Here is a 25,715-nt window from a genome sequence, read left to right on the forward strand (position 1 = left end):
CAACAACAAAGCATGCATGCATGTATGGTAAGAAGTAATAAATAGAAATTAAAACATCAGAATTAAATGTCATCACTACGTTGTTCTTAATTAGATGTTGCTAACACGGATCATCAGATCCCAAATCACAGTTGGAAAATACAGGGGGGAAAGGGTCTTACATATTCACCATGCATGTAGGCAGCCTATAAATAAGAGGCATGCGTTCAAAAAGAAAAATCAAAATCAAAATATTATACAAAAGAAAAACACTTAATCATACAAGCATGAATCCCTCTATCACAAGGCATTTCATTCTGCTAATATCATCTTTGTTACTGGTCTTTACTACTTGTGATGCATTTTGTTTTCTTCGAACAAGTGTAGATTTGAAGATCACAAACCAGTTGGGTTCAGGCCTGGACCTCGCCATCCACTGCAAATCGAAAGATGAAGACCTTGGCGTGCACGTAGTCCCTTTTGATGGCTATTACACGCTGAGTTTTTGTTCCAATGCTTGGGGAACTACACAATACTTCTGCGGCATGACATGGTCAGGTAAACTCCATTGGTTTGATTTCTTCATTGCTAGAAGGGACTCTTTTCGCTGTGGTAAGTGCACTTGGAGAATACTTCCAAGAGGCCCTTGCATGACTTACAATATTGGTGAGTTAAGAGAGTACAAATGTTACCATTGGAATGGCGATCAGGTATTTTAGAAATATTCTCGTAGCATAAAATAGAGTTAAATGTGGTTCTCCACAACTTAATTAGAAATGCAATTTATGTACTCCTCTACTCCATGTATTTGACTCAATGAATAAATTTGTTTTTCTTGTTTTTCCTTTTAGCAGTTTTATTTGCCATTGCAAGAGTCTCCTTTAGGCCATGACTAATTAAGTTCCTTCATGTACTAATTATGAGCTGTTGATTGTCAGTATAGAGAATAAATATTGATCTGGTCTGATGAGGTGATATTCTAGCCAATGCAGGTTGTAATATTAATGGTGATTAAAACCGAAATTAGAGATTATGCAATTTATCAAATGAATAAGATCAACATTAAAAGTAGTTAAATCAAACTAATTAATTAAACGTTTAGCCCCTCAAAAACATGGCCTCCAAAATTAATTAATACATAAGCAAGCAATCGAGTAATGATAATATATATTACATGGAATTCATTTATTTAAAAAACATCAATCAAGTAATGTATTTTTGACTTTTGCAACTTTGAAATACAAGGAGCCTGAGAGGAAAAGGTGTTACCATCAATTTGGAAATATTACACGCACTTCCAAATCAATAATTTTAGGTTTTTTTTAATATATATTGAATATTATTGTCCTGAAATAAAAAAAAATTATAAATAATTAGAACAGAAAAAACATGTCCTCTTTTCTTTTATATTTGGAAAGGAGGGTAAATCATCATGATTAATTTTCTTCGTCTTCTCTGTTCATGTGAGATAAAAATAAATAACAATGAATACTTGGAGTTGATCTTGAGAGTTTGAAATATAATGAGCTATAATTTCTTCTTAAAATAAGAAATGAAAATATAATGGATTATTTATTCTTAAAATAATGTTTGAAAAGAATACTCACCAATGAAAATATTTTCGGCAGATAGACTTTGGGCCTATATATATATATATATATATATATATATATATATATAGTTATTAGTCTATTACTTAATTTATGGATTTCATTAAATAAGGAAATAAATAAGTTTATATATACACAACACATCATCTATGACTTCAGTGGCTTTGGAGGTGGCCACCATTACTGTTTTCGGCGTGCCCACTTGATTCTGCACAAGCTTTATCGCTCTTGATCTTGCCGCCATTTCTGAATTCTGAGAGTTCTAGCTTTCGTGACGGTCATTGTTTCTCATTACTTGGCATTGTTAATTATGTGATTCCTCAAAGATATTACTACAAGTGTTTTATTTCATGATTTATGTACTTCAGTACTCCAAGTTTTTTAATCAATGAACAATCATTGTTCTTGTTCTTCCATTCAAACCTGTTTTCGTGGTTGATGGGTGATAAATTTATCTGGTATTATGGTAGATTTTATTGTTGTGGTTTGATAATTTATAATTGAAACAATTTATAAATTATAATTTTTTTATAATCAAAGTTTTTAATAAAATTTTGAATGGGATCTTCGTAAAATTCTAGTATATATTAATTAACTAAATACTTTTAAAATTATAATTAAAATATAATATAATTTTATTCACAATTCATCACATCAACAAACAAACATGATATAAATGTTTTTAGACAAGGTAAGAATTTCCATAGGAACTAGGCTAGGCTCCAACCTTCTTTGCTTTGCCTGTTTCATTCAAATGGATAATCATTACTTGATTCTACTTTTTATTGCGTGTCAAATTAAAAAAAAAATTATTTTTTGTATTTTTAGTTTGATTTAACTACTTAGGATATTTTTTTTTAGTTTATCATGGGTGTTCGGGTTAGTTTGCGCGTACCTCAACTAATTCTATGGGCCCTGAAGTTAACGACCATGTAAGCCTTCAGTGGCCATCATATGAGCAACCACATGATTCGAACCTAAGACCAGAGGGAGCAAATCTTTTAATCCCAAACTCTTACCACTGGACCAACACTTAGATGGTTTACTTAGGATATTTTTAAGAGTATAATAGATGTTGTATTTTAAAATATTTTTTTAATTTTATTTTTAATATTAGTTAATTAAAATAATTAAAAAATATATAAAAAATAATTAAAAAATTAAAAATATGGTTGAATCTTGAAGCAAACTGGGCTTAGATAAACGATGTTGAATAGGTTTTGAGTTTGAAACTTGGATCATCATTATAAGGGTAAGATGTCAGTCACCTCGTTTGTCCTTCGACTGATTTTATGGTGGTGCCACCGTCCACGTAACTTTCCTGGTGACAATAGCCAAACCCAAATGAGGTGCAAATAGGAATCGACAGGTGGAACAACAAGAGCTATCTCTTTCCCTATCCTATTAATGGTGACCCAAATTCGATTATTATAATTAAATTTTTTGAGAAAAGATGTCCTTTTCCTTTCTGTTTTTTCAAACTTTTGAAAAAGAAGGAGGAAAATAAATAAGAAAATTGGACTAAAAATTCAAAGCTGAATTGATGTAGAGAATATATAATTATTAGAATTAAATTAAATTATGGACCCTAATTTTAAGATGCTTTGAATTTTATTTTATCAGCTTCTTGGTTTTTTTCGGCTCCTTGTGCTTTATATGCTTTTCTATTATATTTATTATTATTATTTTAAAAACTTTCCTCCACAAAAATAATTAGAATATATATATATATATATACATATATATATATATATATATCTTTCATTTATTCAGAATATTTTAATTTCATCTCCTTGCTATTAATTGATCCAATATTATCCTTGATCCATTGATATAGTTAATCTCTCCACTTGTATTTGACATTCTAAATTACAATTCCAATCATTTACTGACGTTATCATCCTTTTGGCTTACAATTATTTTTTTTAAAAAAAAGACTTCATTAAATAAACAATTAAATCTAACTTATTTATTAATGATAAATGCATAAATTATATTGCTAGTCTCAAATTAGGGATGATAATTTAATTCAAATTTGATGGATACCAACCTCAACCTACTTAATAAATAAGTTTTTTTTAATAAATATCTAACTTTGAATAATGAATAAAATATGAATATTATGTAATTCAACTCAAAACTAACTTGACACTCACACATATATTACATTTATAATTTTATCATTGAATATATATTCATATATTTCAAATATATATTATTATTTTATTTTATGTTGAATAATAAATAATAATTAGATGATAGATAGATATATGGACACTTGAAATCTAATAAATAAAATATAAATTTTTAAATTTTTCACTTGGTAAATAATTAATAGGACAAGAATATAGAAAAGTCAACCCATAGAGATCTATTGTCACATCCTTATCTAAAATTCACCTAAATAACTACCCCAACTATTGTAAGAATCCAAAGAGAGACAGTAAAATGTATTTTTATGGATAAACTTTTATTTTTAGACTAATAGTTTTAAATGGTATTTTTTATATATAGGTGGTAAATACGTGGCAATCAATTCATAAATCTTCGTTGCTTATGCCACATGCTTACTTTAAGCTATAACTTAATTTATAATTAATGTTGTCATAGCCATTTTTAGAGTGTCGTTGGATATGCAAGGCGTGGCATTGGTACACGAGTTTTATTTGACAAAAGCGAGAGCAGCATGTATTTTTTTACCCTTCTTCTTGCCACAAAATTATTTTTTGGAGGAGTATTTTATTTTATTTATTTATTCAATGCAATGCAATGATGCACTCTATTATTATTATTATTTCTTTGTTAATGAAGTATTCTCTTTATTATTTTCGTCCAAAAAAAAGAAAAAAGCATAAGGCTGCTCTCCCTCGCCTATATAATCTGAATATTCTATTTGAACCCTCTAATGAAAACGTTGCAGAAGCGCCACATGCACACATTCTCTGCTCTCTTCTCCCGTGCTTTTCCGAAAAAGGTAATCTTTTTCTCCTTCTCACTTGACTTTTCACGAGAACCAAACCGAATCTCCAGCACTAACACTCCCGTGTCTCACTTAACTTCCTATCTCTCTAAAAAACCATATCGCAGTTATCTTCCTCTACTGATTTCTGAAAACAGAACGCTAACAACTGCTTGTTTCTCTTCTGAAAGATAAATTAGAGACAGATAGGAAATGTGGAGGTTAAAGATAGCAGCAGGAGGAAATCCATGGCTAAGAACGACGAATAATCATATCGGAAGACAGGTTTGGGAGTTCGATCCTACACTAACTCTATCTCCTCGAGAGATCGAAAATGCGCGTCGAAATTTTACGGAAAATAGGTTCCTATTCAAGCATAGTGCAGATCTAATCATGCGCATGCAGGTAAATTAGTTTAATTTAGAAAAAAATAATAATTCAAATTCGGTTTTTTCGTTTTTTTATTTGTTTAGATTATAGTGAGTGACATTATGGTAATTTTTGTTGGTGTGAAGTTTGAGAAGGAGAATCCGGTGCCGGAAGTGTTGCCGCAAGTGAAGGTGAAGGAGAGCGAGGAGGTTACGGAGGAGGCGGTTGCTGCAACGTTGAAGAGAGCTTTGAATTTTTATTCAAGTATACAAGCTCATGATGGACATTGGCCTGGTGATTATGGCGGTCCTATGTTTCTCTTGCCTGGCTTGGTAATCTGTGATTTTCATTTGAATTTTAAACGGACTTTTTTAGCAGAGTTTGGGTTGTTTGTTTATTTGTTTGTTAGTGGATTCGTTGTTAGGTGATTACTTTGTCAATTACGGGAGCATTGAATGCAGTGTTATCGGATGAACATAAAAAGGAGATGATCCGGTATCTCTACAATCACCAGGCATGTTGTTTTTTTTTTTTTGAAAAAATTCTAGCTTTATTGGGATTTAGTTTGATTTTTTTTTTAATGTGGAGATGTTTGTAATTTGCAGAACAGAGATGGGGGGTGGGGTTTGCATATTGAGGGACCGAGTACAATGTTTGGTTCCGTGTTGAATTATGTTACTTTAAGGTTGCTGGGAGAAGGGCCGAATGATGGAGATGGGGCAATGGACAAGGGGCATGATTGGATTCTGAATCATGGTAGTGCAACTATGATAACATCGTGGGGGAAAATGTGGCTTTCAGTTCAGTAATAAAAATCTCTTTTACTTTGGTTTTGAGTTTTTGTTTTGTTATGGGGGTTTTGTTTTATGTTTGAAGTTTTAATCGACGGCAACAGGTACTTGGAGTGTTTGAGTGGTCTGGAAATAATCCAATGCCCCCTGAGATGTGGCTTCTCCCTTATTTGCTCCCAGTCCATCCAGGTTCTTGCCTATTTACATGCCCTTTTAGTATTAGTTTTCTATTTCTATGTTTTTCACAATATATTATCTCAACATTACCGACCTGTTCTTATAGGCATGTTAGTATGATTGGAAAGTGATATAATATTGTTTTCCCTTTGCAGGAAGGATGTGGTGTCACTGCCGGATGGTCTATCTGCCTATGTCCTACTTATATGGGAAGAGGTTTGTTGGCCCAATCACTCCAATAGTTTTATCTTTGCGAAAGGAGCTGTTCACTGTCCCATATCATGAAATAGACTGGAATCAAGCACGCAATCTGTGTGCTAAGGTTGGTAAATTGGTATCTTAAACCTTTGGAAAACTTAATTTACATTTTCAAGAGTTACACCATTTACTTAAATGTGAAGATTTTTAGTGAATCTTTTGGATATTGAGATGAACAGCCATCTTAATTAGTATTCCTGTTTGATATATGGTAAATGCTGTTCTAAATATGTGTAAGATGTGTAGTCAGGACCTCCGTGGTTTATTAGTCAAATGAGAAAAAAATATGATTAGCATACCAATAATAAAGATATGCAGATAATTTCCATCCATGACATGCTAATTCCCAAGATGCTTTGCCCTGAAAACAATGATCCAAAAAGTGATTACTTTGGCAGATGATGACATTATCAATGCCAACTTTTAGTTCCATTAGGTGCAGCTCAAGGACTTGTAATGATTAGTATAAGAGATGCTATACTCCTTAATTCTCTTGGATTTTTCTTTTAGGGTGGATTTTCACTTTGTATTGCTTAAAAATACATCACTGAACTTTTGCAGGAGGACTTGTACTACCCTCACCCACTGGTGCAAGATGCACTATGGGCTTTACTTGACAAGGCTGCTGAACCAGTTTTAATGCATTGGCCTGGAAAAAAGTTGAGAGAACAGGCTCTTCATACTGCAATGGAGCACATGCACTATGAAGATGAAAATACTCGTTATATTTGCATAGGACCTGTAAATAAGGTATGCATTTTAACTTGGTTAATGTTGTCAAAATTTGATTCTTAATTTGAAACTGTGAAGAGAAAATGATCTTTTAAAGTAACATGTTCTTTCTTTTTCAGATATGGCAGGAATGTGATTCCTTTAGTGCTTGTTTTGATGTCTCTTTTAGATGATTTTTTTCACTTTCCTTTGGTCCTTTCATTTTCTTGAAATCATTTTCCAATATATATGACTTGATTTGTCAATATTTAGCAGCAGTCCATGCATGTGGGAAAATGCCATCAACATTTTTGCATTTAGGCTACAATGGATGTCTTCTTTGTTTTGCTAACCTGTTTGTTTTTTGGTATGCAGGTGTTAAATATGCTATGCTGTTGGGTGGAAGACCCTAACTCTGAAGCTTTCAAGTTGCATCTTCCTAGAATACAGGATTACCTCTGGCTTGCTGAAGATGGAATGAAAATGCAGGTCCACAAATCCTATTTTCCATACTCTTAGTCTCAATTTCTTTTTTTCTAATTGTTGCTTTCACAAACAGTGGGTGGGTGTTAAAAAGGAATATTGGGGAGAAGTTACTGATAGACTGTTTTACTTGATAAGCATTCAAGCAAGTCATTATTTGCAAAGATTTGCAATATAATGAGTTGGATTTTTAATTCATATTGTTTGCTGTCTTTTCAATGCATGCGAGCTATGTTGTTGAAAACTCATGTGAGGTCCTATTGGCAATAGCTTTGTTTCTTATGTTTTATCATACTGTGCACTATAAATCCTAAACTACAAGCTAAGTAGACATGATAATTTTGCTCCAGGGTTACAATGGAAGTCAATTGTGGGACACTTCTTTTGCTGTTCAAGCAATTATTTCAACTAAGCTTGTGGAGGAATATGGTCCAACTTTAAGAAAAGCACATGCATATATTAAAAATTCACAGGTGTGTGTTTGTGTTTTTTTTTTTTTTTATATATATAATTCATTGAAGTTTAATGTCAGAGAATTTGTAATTATGTTGTCTCTTAACTACTCAAACTTTAAAGTTGTTGATCCATTTATCTTTGCTGAGAAGGTTTTGGAAGATTGCCCTGGAGATCTTAGTTTCTGGTATCGCCATATTTCCAAAGGTGCATGGCCTTTCTCAACTGCAGATCATGGATGGCCCATCTCAGATTGCACAGCAGAAGGACTAAAAGTAGGGGCTGATCAAATTAAAAGAGTTCATTAAGCTTGTTTTATTTATGATACTTATCCATCCAATCTTTTGCAGGCTGCTCTCTTATTATCAAAAATTACACCTGAGATTGTTGGGGAACCATTAGCTGCAAACCGATTTTATGATGCAGTAAATGTCATCCTCTCATTACAGGTAATTGGTGACTTAATGATAATGTTGGTGAATCGATTTCATCGTCTGCGTTAACGTGACAACATGCAGCCATTTGTACTTTGCAACATAAAGGTCCTGAGTGTTTACACATGCCAAAAGATATAAAATTCCACTACAACAACTATACCAAAGGCCATCACATATATAAAGTGGAGTTCTGGAAAGGAGAATTTGGGGAGAACCCTATCTTTGAGCATATTTATATTCAAAATTATTGGTCTTGAGACTCGAACTTGCAACCACAAGTTGTCATACCCAAGACTTTAACCTTTATTTTCTTAGTTCTTTTTATCCATTTTTTTTTTAGTTTTTAACATAAAAGGTATTCAAAAAATGATTTCTTCTCAAAGTTCAGCATTATTACTTATATTCTTCAAAAAGGGACTGGGAAAATTATTGAAGGGGAACAATCTCCTTTAATGAACTTGTTCTAACTCAAGCACTTAAAAGTCTCGTGGCTGATTGTCATTTGTTCTTATAATTTGGGCAATGGTATATTGTCATAAATTGTTATCAGATTTTCTTACTTGAAGTTGGATACTATGCCAGAAGAAATGGTTCTTTGACATGTGAAAGCTATGATAGATCATTGGGTATTTTGCAGGGAGTAGGGAGTAGGGAAACATCTACTGTTATGAGAAAAAGTGAATAATTTAGATTTTCTTTTCAAAGATTTTTCGTTAACTCTGTATTCTATTCAAGGGAAAACCTATTCTTGATTCAACTGAACGCTCATTCCTGCTTTGTGCAGAATGGGGATGGTGGCTTTGCGACATATGAGCTCACAAGATCTTACAGCTGGTTAGAGGTGATTACCTTGACAATTTCATTTATTGCTCTTCCACATTTTTACATTTAAAGAAGATAGTTTTGGCATGGATCAATAGAACGCTTGTCCTTTTATAATTTCTGCCCTCATGTCAGATTGAATATTTTAACATTTATAACATGATCAATAGGCCTTGTTTTCTAGCTCCTTGTAAAGGTAGAGGTTGTTTGATGTCTATGTTATCCAAAAAAAAAAAAAATTTCTGCCCATAAAGTAGTTCATTTGAATTTGTTTACCGTGTTTTCTTTACCTGATAATGAAGCTATGGACTATAGAACACCAGGTTCACCTGTGCACATTATGCGAGCCCCTTGCTAAACTAAATCCTTACATTGTTGGAATGATGAAGGAACACAATGATCCCAAGTGAGCATCTTGAGTCATCAGTTTGATGGTTCGCTTGAAGAAATGATCTGTTTATATTGCTTGTTATACAATGAATCATAACTCCTTTTTTTTTCTTTGCAGTAGCAATGAACTTCTTAACTGTACTCTATCATGGTAATTGGAATATATATCTGATTACTACTTTTTTTCTCACTCTCACTCATTTTTCACTTTACCATTGTCAGTTGATCAACCCTGCTGAAACTTTTGGCGACATTGTTATTGATTACCCGTAAGATATCAGCGCTTTGCATTATATCTGCTGTGATATTCATCTGTCCATTCCATTGCTTCATTTGAAAGCTAATTACGGTATTTCTATAGATACGTTGAATGTACTTCAGCTGCAATTCAAGCTTTGGTTTCATTTAAGAAATTATATCCTGGACATCGGCAAGAAGAAATAGAAAGATGTATCAGAAAGGCAACTAAGTTCATTGAAAGTATACAGGAGAAGGATGGCTCATGGTTTGCTCCTTTTCCATTAAAAACCTGTATTTGGAGGACTGGTTGATTATATAGTCATCAATGTGTCACTGTCACTGCTTTCCTAATTTCTATCTATGGCTAGTAAAGATTGCTTGTTCAACAATTTCTTTAAGTGCCTAAGATACACGGTTTCAATAACTTCAACTGACAAAATAACCAGTCCTTTAATATCTTAAATTGCTAAACAGGTATGGTTCATGGGGTGTTTGCTTCACCTATGGCACATGGTTTGGCATAAATGGACTGGTGGCTGCTGGAAAATTTTTTAATGATAACTCCAGTATCCGCAAAGCCTGTGATTTTCTGCTATCCAAACAATGTTCTTCTGGTGGCTGGGGAGAGAGTTATCTTTCATGTCAAAACAAGGTTAGATGCTTGTACTGTCAAATATTTGTTCCCTTTTCCCACCTCTGATGCATGTCATGTGTAATCATTAATGTTTCTCGAGTTTTTATGTTATCTCCATAAATTTTCTTTGATTCAAGTTTTGTACTGCATATATTTCTTGTTCCAATATTTTTTTGTTTTTGCACAGGTTTATTCAAATCTTGAAGGGAACAAGACTCACGTGGTAAACACAGCATGGGCTATGTTGGCTCTCATTGAAGCTGGGCAGGTATAGCAAATTTCACTGTTTTGACATTGAATTATCTTCATTTGATACATGGAGTGTTACATCATCTGAAGTCTTTAAAATTGACTGGTATCATACTGTAAGTAATCAGGATTTGGAGAAAGAAAAGGAATGTCCTCTCTTTAGTAATATTCTTAAAATCACTTTGACCACATTCATAACTTGTATGTTGTATCTAACTTGTGTGATTGATTATACGGGGCATTTGATATTGTAATTGCATACCACGGTATTGATGTGCTAGCAAGCTCTATTTTTCCTGTCTTGTGCATGCAAATTTGTTTAATATGCCATTAAATATGCAGGCTGAGAGAGATCCAGAACCGTTGCACCGTGCAGCGAGGTCCTTGATAAATTCCCAAATGGAAAATGGAGATTTTCCGCAGCAGGTAATTCTATACCTACTCTTTGAGCACTTCTTTATCTTAATCATCATTGGGCAGTGTGGTTCTTTACTTCATACGGTCATGTACTTTTGCTCATATCCTCTATACTTGCCTGTTCTTGTTCTCCAATGCTCTTCATACACTTAAAATCTTATTCTTTTTCCTCGGCACAGGAAATCATGGGAGTTTTCAACAGGAATTGTATGATAACATACGCTGCCTATAGGGACATTTTCCCCATTTGGGCATTGGGAGAATACCGGTGTCGGGTGCTGCAGGCTAAGGCTTCATAAGAGTACCTTGCCTATCCGATACCATTTTCAATGCTTTGCGCCTCCATTGTTTGTTTGTTTCAGGCTCAATGCATCTCCTCATTGCTTGGAATATCACGAGGTACGAGCTGTAACCGTGTAATGAGAAGAGAGTTGAAAACGACTTGAAATCAAAGAGCAATCAATCAAAACTTCTTCCAAAAATGGGATGAAGAAGATCAAGTTCTGCAATTTCAAAATCCATTTCAGGTGCAGTAGCTTCATGTCCAGCATCAATTAATTGCTAGAATCTAAACCTTACACAAAGTATTGGTAAACGACTGCTGTATCTTGTCTAATTTATGTAATTTATATCCTTTGTAATGTTATCTATCTATTTTTTATCCCAATCTTAGCAAAGAGAGCACGGTAAGAAAAAACTTGAAGAATGCATATAAATTAATGGATCATGATACTAAAGCAATCCAGTAGAGTATATTTTTAGGTTGTGGTTAATTTTCTGTGAAGGACAGACATGGAAGGGATATAATTGTGTTTGGTTGAAGGGCAGACATATAAGGGACATGATTGTGTTTGGTTGAATGGATATACATGAATATATAAAAATAAATCTACCTCTTGGAAAGTGACTAGTTTTTATTTTTTATTTTTTTGTAATAACTGTTTCAACCTTCGAGTGTGGAGGTTTTTCGTTAACGTGACATTGCAGTCTAGACAGCCTTCAATTTGAGCATAGGAAAGTGAATAATTTGATGTTTTAATTAAAAAAGAAAATGCAAATAACCAATCACATCATGAACTCTTCAAGCTAAAAGATCTTTCCAAGTAATTGTAAACGAATAGGGTCTGCAAATAATCAAGTCCGCCCTCAAATGCATCTATTTGATGCTAAAAAAAGGAAAATGCATCCATTTGCAAATAATCAATTACATTATGAACTCTTCAAGCTGAAAAATCTCCCAAGTAATTCAAGTCAAACCTCGGAGACATGTAACTTAAAGATTTTATACTCAAGGCTTGATGGGAATCTTCAATGCTTAATTATATTGCGTCGTAACCATTGATGTCAAGATTATGAGTTTAATATTACTCATCTATATCAAATATAAAAACAAATTAAAAACTTGAAAACTAATAAATTATATTTAACTTGTGAGGTAGAATTAACAAGTTTATAAGAAGTATAAATACTATGTAAGATAGATAGTTTTCTTGATTCTATATGAATAATTGGTAGACCAGTTTTGAATTTTTCATAAACTGGTTAATTGGATATCATGTTACTTTTGACTTTTTATATATTTTAAGGTTCTATCATTTATTTTATTTTTGTTTTATTATTATTATTACTCGGTTAAAATTATTAATATATAATTAATTAAAAAATATTATAGAATTCATTGTACTTTTATTATCGTGTAAAAAAAAAGAAGAGTTTTTTACATCCTTAGTCATACCTATCTCAGTAGGCTTACGGCAGCAGCTTAATCTACCAGTTAACAAACCTAAAAGGTTGACAAATACATGATCTTTGACTTTCTTAAATGAGAAGACTCTCAAATTTAGAAAAGGTAAGCGACTTTTTTGCTACTTGTTAGCCGTGTTGTAAAACCCCTCAGGTTAACTTGCTTGACTCGCCATCCTCGACCGGCCTCGTGAGTCAATAAGATAGAAAGTCATCGTGAATTATTTATGATAACCTTTTGGAAATCCACTAGATAAAAATGTTAATTATATTATTTTAAAGTATTTTTTTGGGTTAGACTTTAAGTGTTGTTAATGCTAATTATTGCCCGCAGGAACTAATAATAACAATTAAGGCCATAAGTCAAAAGTAGTTCATTCCACACTCCAACATGTTTACCTCATATTTAAGTCGCATTCTTTCTAATCAAGTTGAGTTTCCCTGCACTATTTTCCTTGACCAACATATACAATAAACACTTGCAGTCCTTTTATTCAATCTACATTTTTTAAAAATATAATTACAAAAAATGATATTTGAGAAAGTTGCTATTATTTTTTTGGTTTATTATTAGGAGGCTCGTTGGGTATTGAGGTACATAATAGAATTAAGATAGCCATTCTGTATTATATAATTATCAAATAAAATATAGTTATTAGAACTCGAACCTGCTTCATTGAAGAAAGTCATCGACCGACGTTAGACTATATCTTCTTACACGAAATGTGTTCTTATTTTGGTAAGTTATTGAAGAGTTGAGTTTGCATCTTAATTGATCATTACCAGAAACACTGCTAGAATTTTTAGATTTATCATTGGAATTTTTTTGTTAGTGTTTATACTCACAATTTATTGGCATAAAACTTGCGACATAATCACAAACAAAAATAATCCGAAAAAAAAAAAAACTTGTCAATGATTATGGTTTGTTAATGACTCTGTAACTATATTAAAAATATTTTCAAATACGTTCTTTTTAATATCCATGAAATCAAGGTTATGATGTAGGATATTGGTCTTTCAATAAAGGAGCTCCCAAAAAATACTTTGTTTGATCCAATTGTGGGTTAAACCAAAACCAGAAAACTTCTGCTTACTGAATTGAAAACCAAATACAATAACTAACACCACATTATACAATTCTTCACCCGATAATAGCAACGGTGGAACATCCCTTTCAATTCTGCCAATAAAGAAGTCATTTTTGTTCACAACGGTGGAACATCCCTTTTAATTCTGCCAATAAAGAAGTCATTTTTGTTCACCCGATAGTAGCAACGGTGGATTTATATTGGAGAGGTGTGGTGTTTGTTGCAGAGAAAAATGAAAGAGGTGTTGTTTGTCATGTTATAAATTAAATATTATATGCAAATTTAAATCCATTAGGTAATTATATCTGTAAAAATGACATGTTATCGTATTTTTTATTTTTTTTTAATCTTTTTTTTATTGTAATTCTCTCAATATATACCAAAAGTATTTTTATAGGTATTTATCAATATTTACTGCAAGAGCATATTCAATAAAAAAACATTTACCATAATTTGCCAATAAAATATTTATATCAATGTATCCATTTATATTTGTGAATTTTCTTCTAGTGAAACAGTACTGAAAGTCAATATCAATAGCGTGGAGTGAAAGGAGTTGTTGAAAGCTGTTAGCAAATAACAAAACCGTGCAATATATATATATATATATATATTTGACCGATATGCTAGTAGGTTGAGGCCACTTAGATAAAGCGCGTACGGAAGTAAAAGCAATTGAAGAAGAAGAATCCCCAGTAGAAGAAGGTGCAGCTATTACAGACTCCATCGGTTCTTAAAGAATAAGCTGTGGTTGAGCTAGTGGGATAGTATTGCTAGGTGCATTGTGGTATATATTTCTTGTTTTTTTGTTGATTAGGCGACACCCAGATTTTAACCGAGAAATTAAAAAGGATTTGCAGTCATAGATGTTCTTTGGAAATGAGAGTGTAAAGTATGCATGAGAGACATATGATTATATATATATATATATTAAAAGATAATTATTTAAAAGATGACTTCAGAAAAGTTAAATGGTCGTTTACATAAAAATAAAATATTTGTATTTCAAATGAAATAAGAAAAAAAACAATTGAATTAATAATGTATATTTGTTTACATCCGAATATATCGTCTGCTCTACGTACGGATTGCATAAGAAAGATTGTGTATCCATAAAATTGTACTGAGTTTGGTATAATCAGGGAGACGTTGCTCCATGCATTTTCTGAGGAAATTTAACATTATGTAATTAATTAAGTAATTCTTCTGCTACTGTTGCATGATAGACTGTACGTGTATCCATAAAATTTGTTAGTTTGGTAGTAATTTTAATATAATGATGGAATATTAATTTCATGTATATATTTTCTTGAACTTGTTATTTGATTATTCTTATTCTTATTCTGTTTTTTTTTTCTTTTCTTTTTTTGCTTTTTCATGTGGCATTTTCTATTCAAACTAAATGAAGAGATTAATTTTTTATAGTTGCGTGCGTCATAGAGTTTTTTATTGATACATAAATGGGTAGAAAGATGGTATGAAACAAGGAAGATTCTACAAGCAAGACAAATTAAGATAACAACATCAGTAAAATAATATTTCTCTTTTTTTTTTTTGTTAAAATATCATTTTATTCATCTACTATATAAATACACGCTTATATATAGATAGATAGTATTTGATTATTATTTTAGAAAAAAACAAAACACAGATATATTGTTAAATTAGAGAGGATTTTAAGACTTTTTTTATTTTAAAATCAAGGACAGAACTCCACTTCAAAATAAATTTTATTTTTATATTTTTATTTTAGTTCCTTCAAGGAGAAATGTTTTCAACAAGCAAGCAAGCATGCCCTAGCTAGGTTAAATCTCACTTGCGATTTCTCAAAACAGAAACCATTTTATCTTCCAATTTCCTCAGAATTAGAGTTGCAAATCTTGAAAAAAAAAATATTTCTCTTCATTTTAATTAATATATAGCACTATCAGTCAATTTAACTTATGTTTTTTTAATTTTATAGGAATTGTCTGGTAACTTACATCCTACCTACTAGATTGTACGGTCGCACCTAGCTAATTTACACAATTTGACTTGATTAATTTTGTAATCAGGATCCTAGTATTCTTGTCTTACGTAATTTTATTTGACCACTACAAATATATATAAGACAGAAAATCTCCAATTACGTATTAAAAATCTAATGGAAAACAAGCTTCTGTTTTTGCAACGCAAAACCAGTTGATTTTGTCGTAGTTTCAAGTTCCGAACTAACTTGTATCCTGTCACTCACTAGCTGTAAATATTTAAAAACGAGGACAATATATCGAGTTGGCTTCCGGACATGTTTCTTTAATGGAAAAACAGTACGTTGTTGCCTTGTTTTGCATGGAAGATTCAGTACTTAATTTTCAACTAATATATATATATATATATACACACACACACCAAAAATCTCACCTAATAATTATAGAAATTAATGCTTCCATTTGCAAGTAATCAATCAATCACATGTCGATCGTGAATCCTTCAAACTAATTAAGTATATATTCTAGACATTAATTATAAAGATCAATCATCAACAAGCACTCAACTACCTAGAGACCCAATAAATAATTAAAGATACAACTCGTAGGCACAGGCCAAAAAATGACTTTACTTTTCTACTTTCCTTAAATTAGAATTTTCCTCGTACCTTTGAAGATAAACTATACGTACGTACCAATGACGTCCCACAGATTGGTTCTGTTCAGAAAGATGCTCTCCAATTAACAACAAGAAAAAAGTTAATGTATTGATTTGTCATGAAACTAGTTGATCAGTGCATATCAGGAGTTAATGGGAGAAATCAAAAACCAAAACTAAGCTCTAAGATAATTCGAGGCAAGGATACAATGAAAAAACGTTTTGAAAGGGTCCATGCTCCATATATATAGCAGTTCATCAACGTTCTTTTTCTCAATGAAGGGCCGGGGAAAGGTGGCCGAAGTGGCGGCCGCCGGGGATTCTCTGGCCCCCTTGTGGAATGGGCCAATGGTCAACCAGTAGATATATACATAATGTCCATATTCTTTTCAAATGAGTTTCTCAAGCCTCTTGGAGGAAGGAGGGTGGGGGGTGGAGCCCAAAGTCAAATGGTGTTTGGAGAAGACTATCTTTTTTATTTTAAACTGAGATTGAGCTAGCTAGCTATTGAGCTATGGCCAGCTTGAGGTTTATAAAAGGCTACATTTGCACCCACTCATGGCTATGACAAGTTCAATACTTACATGAGCAACATTGATCTCCAGCAACCATGAAGGTATTGAATCATCATATTGGCAATGGCTTCTGCATGCCTATCTTTATATATCTAGCTACGACATTCTATAGACAGAAAACCTTCACAGATGCTGCATTTGCCACGTTAATCTTTTTTTTTTTTCTCTCTTAACAATTATGCAGAAAACAGTGCTAAAAGTCAATATCAATTGCATGAAATGCCAGACGGAGGTGCTGAAAACCGCTGCCAAGCTTGAAGGTGACTATATATGATAATTTTTATCTAAATTAGACCGTTCTCTATTCACCTTGCAATTAAAATTTTTTAAATCTAGATTTATTTTGTATATTTTTTGTATGCATTAACGTTATTGTATCGATTTTGGCTCAAATATTTGTCTAGTATCAATTTGACTCGCAAACAATTTTCTGTATCAATTTTATCTATAAACAATTTCGATTTCTCAATTAGAGCTTTCTCTTGGGATTCATGACAGAAAATATTAAGTTCTCTAAAATTGCAAGATGTAGAAAATATTGTAACTGTAGTTATGTCTATAAGTTGGTTTTTGAGCTTGTAACAGGCATTGATGAGATAGCAGTTGATATTGCGAAGGGAACACTAACAGTAATTGGAGTTGTAGACCCAGTGCTGGTGGCTAAAAAACTCAGAAAATCTGGAAAAATGGTAGAAGTCGTTAGTGTTGGGCCGCCTAAGAAAGAGCCAGACGAAGAAAAAGTAGATTATATAACAGTTGGCTTCCCTAGTTGTTGCAAGGAATGTGAGCTTGTTGCCTTTGGCTTTCCCCCCCATTATCAGGCTCAGATTTGCTCCATTCTTTGAAGAAACGCAGCCCTTCAGCTGATATATATTATGCGATATTCTAATAAGCTCTGCATCTTATATTTTCAAGATCATATTGACTTGTATTTGCTAATGTCAAAACAATGATCTAGTTGTCTGACTTCCTCGTTTTGTAACAAGCATGTTGCTTGATGAGAAGGGACTAAGAAACATATTCACTGCCCCTTGCACCATCAATGCATGGCAGGTTCATTTTTTTTCCTTTTCTTCTCAGGTCTTGAAGGTAAGGGTTTTTTCGGTGTTGTATTCTCATATCAAAACTAAGTGTGTTTGTTCATGTTCAAACTCGGTTGACCGCAAAAATCATCATTTATTTTTTTGTATTTTGCGAGGCTAACCGTAATTTGAAATGCGATTGACCCGTAGACAGACTAATCCTAAATCTCGAATCTAATTAAGATAAGGATTGATGTATTCGCAATAAAGCATCTTTCTTCCCGTCTCTTCCAACATTCCAATCTCAATCGGGATCACAATGTGAAAAGCAAACCTATTTATCAATGAATCAGGCATCTAAAACTTGACGAATCTAATTATTTTATATAATGCATCATCATATGGAAAGAAGGCAACTACCCCTTGATTCCTATTATTCTTGATCTTGTTAATTCACTTCCTTCACCACCCTGTGGTGTAATCAAATAAGATTGTGTGTGGTTAAATTTATGATCATGCTGTGTGTGTTTTGCAATGTAATTAAATAAGCATAATGGTTTTCTCGTTGGGCTTCCTTTACTTTCTTTAATGTAAAGACGTGTATATATATAGAGAGAGATGATCAGAGCCTCCTCCTCCTCCTCCTCCTCTTGGAGGGCTAATGATAATAATACTCATGAACAGAAGGTGGTTTTGAGCTTAAGCAAAAGGTGGATCTTGCTTTGAACAAGCTTGCTGATGCAGATACTTGTCACATTGATGTTGATGAGCTTCAAAAACTGGCTCAATGTTTAACCCGAGAAGGGTTTTCCCCGTTCCTTTCTTGTATTTTGGATACGGACAAGGAGGAGGAGCAGAAGAAGAGTGCGGGGGGTGTTAGTTTGATAGCTACATTGATGAGTTTTCAGAGGGCTTAGTGGGACCACCCCATTTGAGTAAGATGGTCTGATACCCCTGAACCTTCAGAAACCGGATCTTTTATAAAAGGTTTCGTGTCCATGCTAATTCACTTGAAGTGTTAAAATGGATGTTATGAAATTATGAACTGTTTGTCTTCGCCTTTGCAAATCTAAATGCTTCTTAATTCGAATGATTAATGAATGTTTGATTATTCAAAGCAATGTAATAATTCTGAGCATTCGAGTGATGATCGTGTCTGGTTTAGAACATGACGGAGATAGAATAGCTCAGGTTCTATGCTAGAGGGGAGACGTTCTGATTCAGCTATATCTAGACTTAAGAAGCAGAATCAAAGTGTTTCTTCTCCCAGAGTTTCAACATACCCTCCTAGGCCATCTGAAGATATTCGCAATAGAAAACCTTCACTGCTTTCTACAAAGAAATCTGATCTATGGGAGGAAAAACATTCAGCAGGAGCAGATGAATCAACCAATCCCACTGTAAAGATTAGTAGGAATGCTATAGGAAAGGACATGCAGAAATGCTCTGAGCAGGGGGCATGTCAGAGCATGATGGGTCAGACAAGAAAAGTTGATTCTGTCTTTGCTTCCCTATCTAGTGCCAATGCTAGACAAAGCGGTTCAGAGAGCAAAAATTGCACGTGGAAGTGTGTGAAAGGTTTTCTATGTGAAGGGGACATGGAATCCGCTTATGAGGAAGCTATCTTTTCTGGTGATGAACTTGTTCTGATTGAGCTTATTGATAGAACTGGTCATGTACTGGAAAGCTTGCCCCCATTGCCGGTGATGTTCTTAGCACTTTGGCTTCGTTGTACTTCTTGGAGCACAGGTTTACAAAATATATAACCCCTTGGTTTCAGTAGGCAAGTAGTTTACTTTCTCATATTTTATCTTTCATTACTGCGCTTCAATTACTTTCAGTGGTTTGAAGTTTATACTAAAAACCCTCTGAAATTCTCACCTTCTAGGTGGTGTACTTGAGCACAATCAATGGACCTGATTATCTTGTTCTCTATGCATAAACAAGAAGGGAATTATTTTGTGCGATTCAGGACTTAAATGTCACCATTTTATTGATGATAAAACTTGGATGTCGCTTCTTTTTTTTCTTTTTTTTGGCTGCAGGGAAGACTTCCTGGTAATTTTAGTCCCATCTGAAGCATGGTTTCCAATCCATCTGTTGTTTCCACATAGGGATTCACACGAGCAATGTTGAACCTTCCACTTCGAAACCTTAGTTTTCCACAATGAGTTTAGTTGCTCAAGAAGCCCAGGTGTTTGTTATGGAGTCAGATGGATGCTGGTAGTTGCTCTGGGATGTTTTTCTTATGAGTCGTTTGCTTCATATCGTGACTGCTGTTCTTAACGCAGAAAGAAGCAGGATTGTAGGATAACTGAATGAATTAATGGTACAAGGTCGATTTTGCGAGAAATAAGCCAATATGAAAAAATACTGAAGTGTACGTGAAAATTTAAGTTTATTTGAGCTGACGGCTTCCATCTCATTTTCCAAATCCCATTAAACAATCCTGATTCCTGCCTTTAGTAATCTGAGATCTGGATGTTGGTGTTGCCTTACCTTCTTTTTTAATGGAAAAATTATAATGATCATACAAGTCTTAAAGTAAAAATTGTTATTAGCAGTTACATCTGCGATGCTTAAATTAAGCCATAAAATAAATGTGAACCTCATGTAAGTAAAAAGCAACTGCCATATGATTGTAAGTTATGAAATAAGAGAAGAGAAAGTGATGCTTCAGCAGCATATTTGTTTTGAGAATCTGGAATTCCAAGAATGGAGAATAACTACTATTCCAAAAACAACAAAATGGATAGACATTTCTTACAATTTCAAATTCCAACCATATTGGAACAAGTTCAACTCAATGCTGATGCTTATCTCATAGGACTTGAGATTCTAAAATCAGGAGGGCTATACAGATCACTCTCAGTAAGGGGCTCAGTTCTGCTCCTTGCATTTGCAGGTTTGCTCCTCCTTTGAGGTTCCCCTTCTCTATGATCATGACTTCTAGTTTGGGTTCTTTCCTCCTCATGAGTGTGAGGAAAAGGTTCCCCTTCCCTGCGTTCATGACTTCCAGTTTGATCTCTTTCCTTCAAAGGAGTGCGAGAAGGTTCCTCTTCTCTATGATCTTGACTTCTAGTTCGGTTTCTTTGCTTCTCAGAAGGAGAGTGAGGAGAAGGTTCCTCTTTTCTGTGATCATGACTTCTAGTTCGGTTTCTTTGCTTCTCAGAAGAAGAGTAAGGAGAAGGTTCCCCTTCTCTATAATCATGATTTCTAGCTTGGTTTCTTTCCTTCCCAGGAGTGTGAGGAGGGCGCCTTGGGTCTTCATAAAGGGTTACACCTCTTCCAGTGGTTTCAAACATGGCTTCTTCATCCTTGGACTGCACACTCTCAAGTAGTTCAACCACCTGGTTCATGAGTGGTCTACCTTTCGGATTTTGGCTAAGGCATTGGTATGCCAAGTTAGCCACTTTCATTGCAATTCTGGATGAGTACTGCCCTTCCATTCTGGGATCTAAGATTCTCAGAACCTTCTTATTGTGGTTCAAGAGAGGGCGAGCCCACTCAACAAGGTTGTGTTCTCGGCTAGGCCTGCTCTTGTCCAAAGCTCTCCTTCCAAGAAGCAACTCAAGTAGTACTACCCCAAACCCATAAACATCACTTCTAGCAGTTAGATGCCCTGCTCAGAAAAATCATATAAGCTTATTTAATGATGGATTCATATCAATGATCTCAGTTGAACATTAAATAGATTGTCGATGTTTAAATTCATCTTAAGAACTAAATCCCGATCTCAGCACCAAATACAAGCATCTTTCCTAAAAGAATGTACCTAGAGATGGACTAGTGAGGAAGAACTTTAAAAATAGAAAAAGAAAATAGGTTTACCATATCATAAAATGATGTTGGAATGATCAGCGCAATATGTCACTAAGCACTCACCAGTCATTACATATTCAGGAGCAGCGTATCCATATGTCCCCATAACACGTGTTGACACATGAGTCTGATCTCCCATCGGTCCATCTTTAGCAAGTCCAAAATCTGAAAGTTTTGCATTAAAATCCTGCACATTGTTATTAAAACTTCAGCAACAGAACTAGTGAAAACCTCCTCAAGCTTGACCACTCACTTCTTGAAGACTTGTGCACTTAATTGAATAAATGATACTTGCCAAGAAAAAATTCCACAGCATCGTGCACGAAACAATGATCATTTTTATTCTTTCAAGGAACCACAATTTCGATTTACCAATGAGACACTAGAAGTAAGACAAATTTTCAGTAAGATGATGCCTGGTTTGCCAGTTTTTTGAACTTTGAAAGGAGGAAACAGCACCATGAAGGAGATGAATTTGTTTGATAAATAATAACAAATGGTGGAAAGATAACTAACCGAATCCAGCAAGATGTTTGATGTCTTGAAATCACGGTATATGATAGATCTTTCTGCACCATGAAGAAAAGCAAGTCCTTTTGCAGCATCTAAAGCAATCTTCATTCTTTTTGACCATGTCAAAGTACAACCCACTCCTAACAAACAAATAGGAAGAATAAGAACTTGTATCTTCTTCCAAAGGGAGAGATTCTTTTAAGCTTCAAAATTATCAAGGGTATGACAGAATAAACATTGAGAGACAGCATAATCTAATACTAATACGAAGTACTATCCACCTCAATAAAATGTTCTTATGTTTTCCTTTTCCCTTTTGTGGCCAAACACACCTTGACTGACTGACTATCTATCTATCTATCTATCTATCTATCTATATATATATATAGACAACCTGAACCATGAGATCAAACATCTCAGATCTCTGTTGCTTAAAGAGTTGAGCCCATTCCCTAATCCCTTCACATTCAATCAACAATATAAGCTACAGAAACACCCCAAAAGGTTATTTTAAGATAGTTATGTTAAAGTTTAGATCCGTCATAAATTGATTAATTCTATGCTAATGTATAAGATTCCTCGCAACACTGAACACAACTTCACTCCCTATATGCACCAAAAATTCAAATATTCAAAAGCCACTTACTCCGAAACAGATGCTTTTCAAGGCTCCCGCTTGCCATGTATTCATAGACCAACAGCCTGTGCTCATCTTCACAGCAATACCCAATGAGCTTCACAAGATTTGAGTGACTGAGTTGACCTAAATAGTTAACTTCTGCCTGCAAAGCAAACAGGATACTATAAATACAAGCTAACTGATTGCCATCTTTGACAGTCTAGTGTTTGCATAAGAAAACAAGTTTGGTTTTAATGGTTTAATTATGCTGTTCCTAACAAAGATTATAGCATCATCATGACTATCCAATCTCCTTCCCCCAAATGCTAATGGGCATTCTCAAGAGATAGATATATACATATTGTTGTTTAATATCTCCCTCTCCGTTCAAACAATAGAAAATTCTCACATCCAAATAGGTAAGCTCATTTCTTGAGCACGATGAAACGTGATACTAGGTTCTAATATCATTCATTTCACTCTCAATTCTCGAACATATCAGCATGTGTTATTATCCTCCTCAACCACAAATTGATGGATACATAACTAAGTCTCCCAGATAAACCTTCTACAACACTCCTAATCCAAATTAAAAGGAAGTTAAGTTCACCCACTTCCAGCCATTTATTGAGGCAATAGTAAACATGAACCCAGAACAGATAATTAGTACCACTATAACACAGGAAAGAAATAGATGTTCTGAGAAAGTATGCAAAGGTGAATACCAGCCATTCTCGGTCACCTTGTAACCCATCAGGATTAAGCTCCTTGATTGCAACATATGTGGTCTTGTAAAGAGTCCTTACGCTCTCATCTATGACTCCTTTGTAAACAACTCCGAATCCACCCTCACCAAGAATATAATCTGGCCGGAATTGCTTTGTGGCCAGCTTCATTTCCTCGTATGTGAAGATATCAACGTTACCATAACCAGGACTATTACGGAGATCTGTAACATTCTTGGGAACTGAAGGCGTGCTGGTTGCTCTTTTGGTCTCAACCAAATCCGGCTCAGTTGGTCCACTTGGAGACTGATCATAGACATGCCCTGCTTTTTTCACAACAACAATTATTAATAAGCTACTATGCATTCACTAACCACGCACACAAATCAGCAAACCCTAAACCTTTTGTATAAAAGGGCAATTTAAGTAGCATTTAACAAGTTAGAAAACCTTTTATATGATGATGTAAACTAATAATTTCACGAATTAACAGAAAATATGAGACCATTTACACGAATTAATTTCCTTAAATTGCCAAAGTCACATTAAACTACACGCAAACACTTTCAAGAGTCCAATAAACGAATCCACTTCACTAAAATGCTTCGTTTTGTTGCTAAAAACATGAAGGGCATAACAACAAAACAAAAATCCAAACAAACCTCATTTCCCTCATCAAGTATGCCTAATAAAAATCAACGCAAAAAAAGAAATCAAGAGACAATAAACACAAAGAACACAGACAAATACTAAAAAGATGTTGACTTTATAAAGCACTATACCTTGGTTTCCCTTAGAAGATAACTGCCGTTGTTCTTGTGGGATTTTGTCGCCATCAACACTGAAACAAATCCCCATTAATTTTGACTTTAGACCAAATCTTGATTTATGATTGCTTTTCATCTTCACATTCACCATATATCAACCCCGCCCACATTAGCCCCCTTCTACCAAAAAATTTTAAAAAACCTCTTCTTTGGTTGCTGTAACAAAAAGAGTAAGACCAAAGAAATGACAAAACGAGTCTCGATCTGATCTGGGTTCACTCAAATCTCAAAAGGGTCACCTCGAAATGTACGGATTTTCTCAGGAAACAAACAAAGACAGAACCTCAAAGTTGTAAGGGAAGGACTACAACGATAAAATGGGGGGGGGGGGGGGGGGGACAGAGAGAGAGAAGGAAGTTACTTGGTGTTTTTGAAGAGAGAGAAAGAGAATGATTGGTAATGGAAGGATGAGTTAAGGTGATATCTTGTAAGAATAGCCGCCAAAAACGCCAAAGCATGCGGGCCCCTTCAGGTAAGACCTATCTTTTTAAGCCCTGGATTACTCTCTTTTTAATGCAACAACACAAATTACTACTAATATTAATTAATTTGTAGACTAATTTTGCCATTAAATTTCCATATTTGAGGGGGCATTTCTTTCTTCTTCCATAAATGTGGTCTTTTTGTTTTTGTTGGTGGGAAGGTGGTGGGTGAGTCTACCTATGAAAATTGACCTGAGCTTTCAATGAAAATTTTCTAATCTATTGTTCATCAATGGTGAGGTGAGGTGAGGTGACGTCTCACGCTGGATGGTATACTATACGTGACAATGCAAGAGACTCTCATCATTTTTTATTGCATAAAAATAAAGGTTTTGATTTAGATAGAAATAACTTCTTAGAAAAACATAGTCGTATTTAATTAATCTGAAGCCATAAAAATATTAAAAGCAAAAATATTTTTATTATAAAGACGTAAATAAGAACATAAAATAAAATTAATTTTTATAATAATTTTAAAATAAATTTATGTATTTTTAAAAATAAAAATATGTTCTTTTAATCCCAACTATCTCATCTCTGTTTTTTTCTTTGTCGTTATATTAAAAAGGTGACAAAATGTTATCTGAAGAATTACAGGAGTTAAATTCTTAGAAGGAATGTGGCTCGACGGAAGACCAAATGACCTTTCATTTTCATAAATAATAATTATATAAAATAACCTTTCACTCTCA

General features: G+C 33.9%; 3 protein-coding genes across 7 annotated transcripts; 2 read left to right on the forward strand and 1 right to left on the reverse strand.

The window, feature by feature from the left end:
* The first annotated feature begins 4,434 nt into the window (after positions 1–4,434).
* LOC18107876 (cycloartenol synthase) lies at positions 4,435–11,640 on the forward strand. 3 transcript variants are annotated; one of them, XM_052449187.1, is made up of 19 exons: positions 4,435–4,563; positions 4,740–4,953; positions 5,064–5,249; positions 5,342–5,431; positions 5,523–5,717; positions 5,813–5,897; positions 6,041–6,207; positions 6,705–6,893; positions 7,230–7,343; positions 7,688–7,810; positions 7,943–8,065; positions 8,141–8,239; positions 9,012–9,068; positions 9,662–9,708; positions 9,801–9,944; positions 10,154–10,331; positions 10,501–10,581; positions 10,905–10,988; positions 11,159–11,640. In XM_052449187.1, the coding sequence occupies exons 2-19, from the start codon at positions 4,762–4,764 to the stop codon at positions 11,276–11,278; spliced, it is 2,274 nt and encodes a 757-aa protein (XP_052305147.1). In that variant the 5' UTR covers positions 4,435–4,563; positions 4,740–4,761; the 3' UTR covers positions 11,279–11,640. The 3 variants fall into 3 exon arrangements, with proteins under 3 accessions (XP_052305147.1, XP_052305146.1, XP_024445289.2); XM_052449186.1 differs by lacking the exon at positions 4,435–4,563 and having other exon boundaries at positions 4,579–4,953; XM_024589521.2 differs by lacking the exons at positions 4,435–4,563; positions 4,740–4,953 and having other exon boundaries at positions 5,117–5,249; positions 5,327–5,431.
* Positions 11,641–16,921: 5,281 nt separating this feature from the next.
* Positions 16,922–18,182, forward strand: LOC18107877 (heavy metal-associated isoprenylated plant protein 2). The gene is made up of 3 exons (XM_024589642.2): positions 16,922–17,054; positions 17,198–17,273; positions 17,599–18,182. Exons 1-3 carry the CDS (start codon positions 17,049–17,051, stop codon positions 17,856–17,858), a joined length of 342 nt encoding a protein of 113 aa, XP_024445410.1. The 5' UTR covers positions 16,922–17,048; the 3' UTR covers positions 17,859–18,182.
* A 2,467-nt stretch (positions 18,183–20,649) lies between these two features.
* LOC18107879 (probable serine/threonine-protein kinase PBL17) lies at positions 20,650–24,922 on the reverse strand. Of its 3 annotated transcripts, XM_052449055.1 has the most exons (7): positions 24,497–24,903; positions 23,715–24,040; positions 23,017–23,152; positions 22,374–22,510; positions 21,921–22,044; positions 21,226–21,657; positions 20,650–21,156 (listed from the first exon to the last, which is right to left on the reverse strand). In XM_052449055.1, exons 1-7 carry the CDS (start codon positions 24,630–24,632, stop codon positions 20,852–20,854), a joined length of 1,596 nt encoding a protein of 531 aa, XP_052305015.1. In that variant the 5' UTR covers positions 24,633–24,903; the 3' UTR covers positions 20,650–20,851. The 3 variants fall into 3 exon arrangements, with proteins under 3 accessions (XP_052305015.1, XP_024446292.2, XP_024446291.2); XM_024590524.2 differs by having other exon boundaries at positions 20,650–21,657; positions 23,715–24,037; positions 24,497–24,922; XM_024590523.2 differs by having other exon boundaries at positions 20,650–21,657; positions 24,497–24,895.
* Positions 24,923–25,715: the final 793 nt, after the last annotated feature.

This window comes from Populus trichocarpa, chromosome 18, assembly GCF_000002775.5.
Source record: "Populus trichocarpa isolate Nisqually-1 chromosome 18, P.trichocarpa_v4.1, whole genome shotgun sequence".
Taxonomy (NCBI): Eukaryota; Viridiplantae; Streptophyta; class Magnoliopsida; order Malpighiales; family Salicaceae; genus Populus; species Populus trichocarpa.

What these genes read in the sequence shown, in the direction of transcription:
- LOC18107879 (XM_024590523.2), bottom strand. Translation starts at nt 24,632, where the DNA reads ATGGTGAATGTGAAGATGAAAAGCAATCATAAATCAAGATTTGGTCTA. An exon ending in AAGGTGACCGAGAATGGCTG is followed by an intron (nt 23,153 to 23,714) that starts GTATTCACCTTT and finishes TTTGCTTTGCAG; the next exon opens with GCAGAAGTTAACTATTTAGG. An exon ending in TGAAAAGCATCTGTTTCGGA is followed by an intron (nt 22,511 to 23,016) that starts GTAAGTGGCTTT and finishes TTTGTTTGTTAG; the next exon opens with GAGTGGGTTGTACTTTGACA.
- LOC18107877 (XM_024589642.2), top strand. An exon ending in AACCGCTGCCAAGCTTGAAG is followed by an intron (nt 17,274 to 17,598) that starts GTGACTATATAT and finishes AGCTTGTAACAG; the next exon opens with GCATTGATGAGATAGCAGTT.
- LOC18107876 (XM_052449187.1), top strand. Translation starts at nt 4,762, where the DNA reads ATGTGGAGGTTAAAGATAGCAGCAGGAGGAAATCCATGGCTAAGAACG. An exon ending in GCACAGCAGAAGGACTAAAA is followed by an intron (nt 8,066 to 8,140) that starts GTAGGGGCTGAT and finishes AATCTTTTGCAG; the next exon opens with GCTGCTCTCTTATTATCAAA. An exon ending in CAGGAGAAGGATGGCTCATG is followed by an intron (nt 9,945 to 10,153) that starts GTTTGCTCCTTT and finishes ATTGCTAAACAG; the next exon opens with GTATGGTTCATGGGGTGTTT.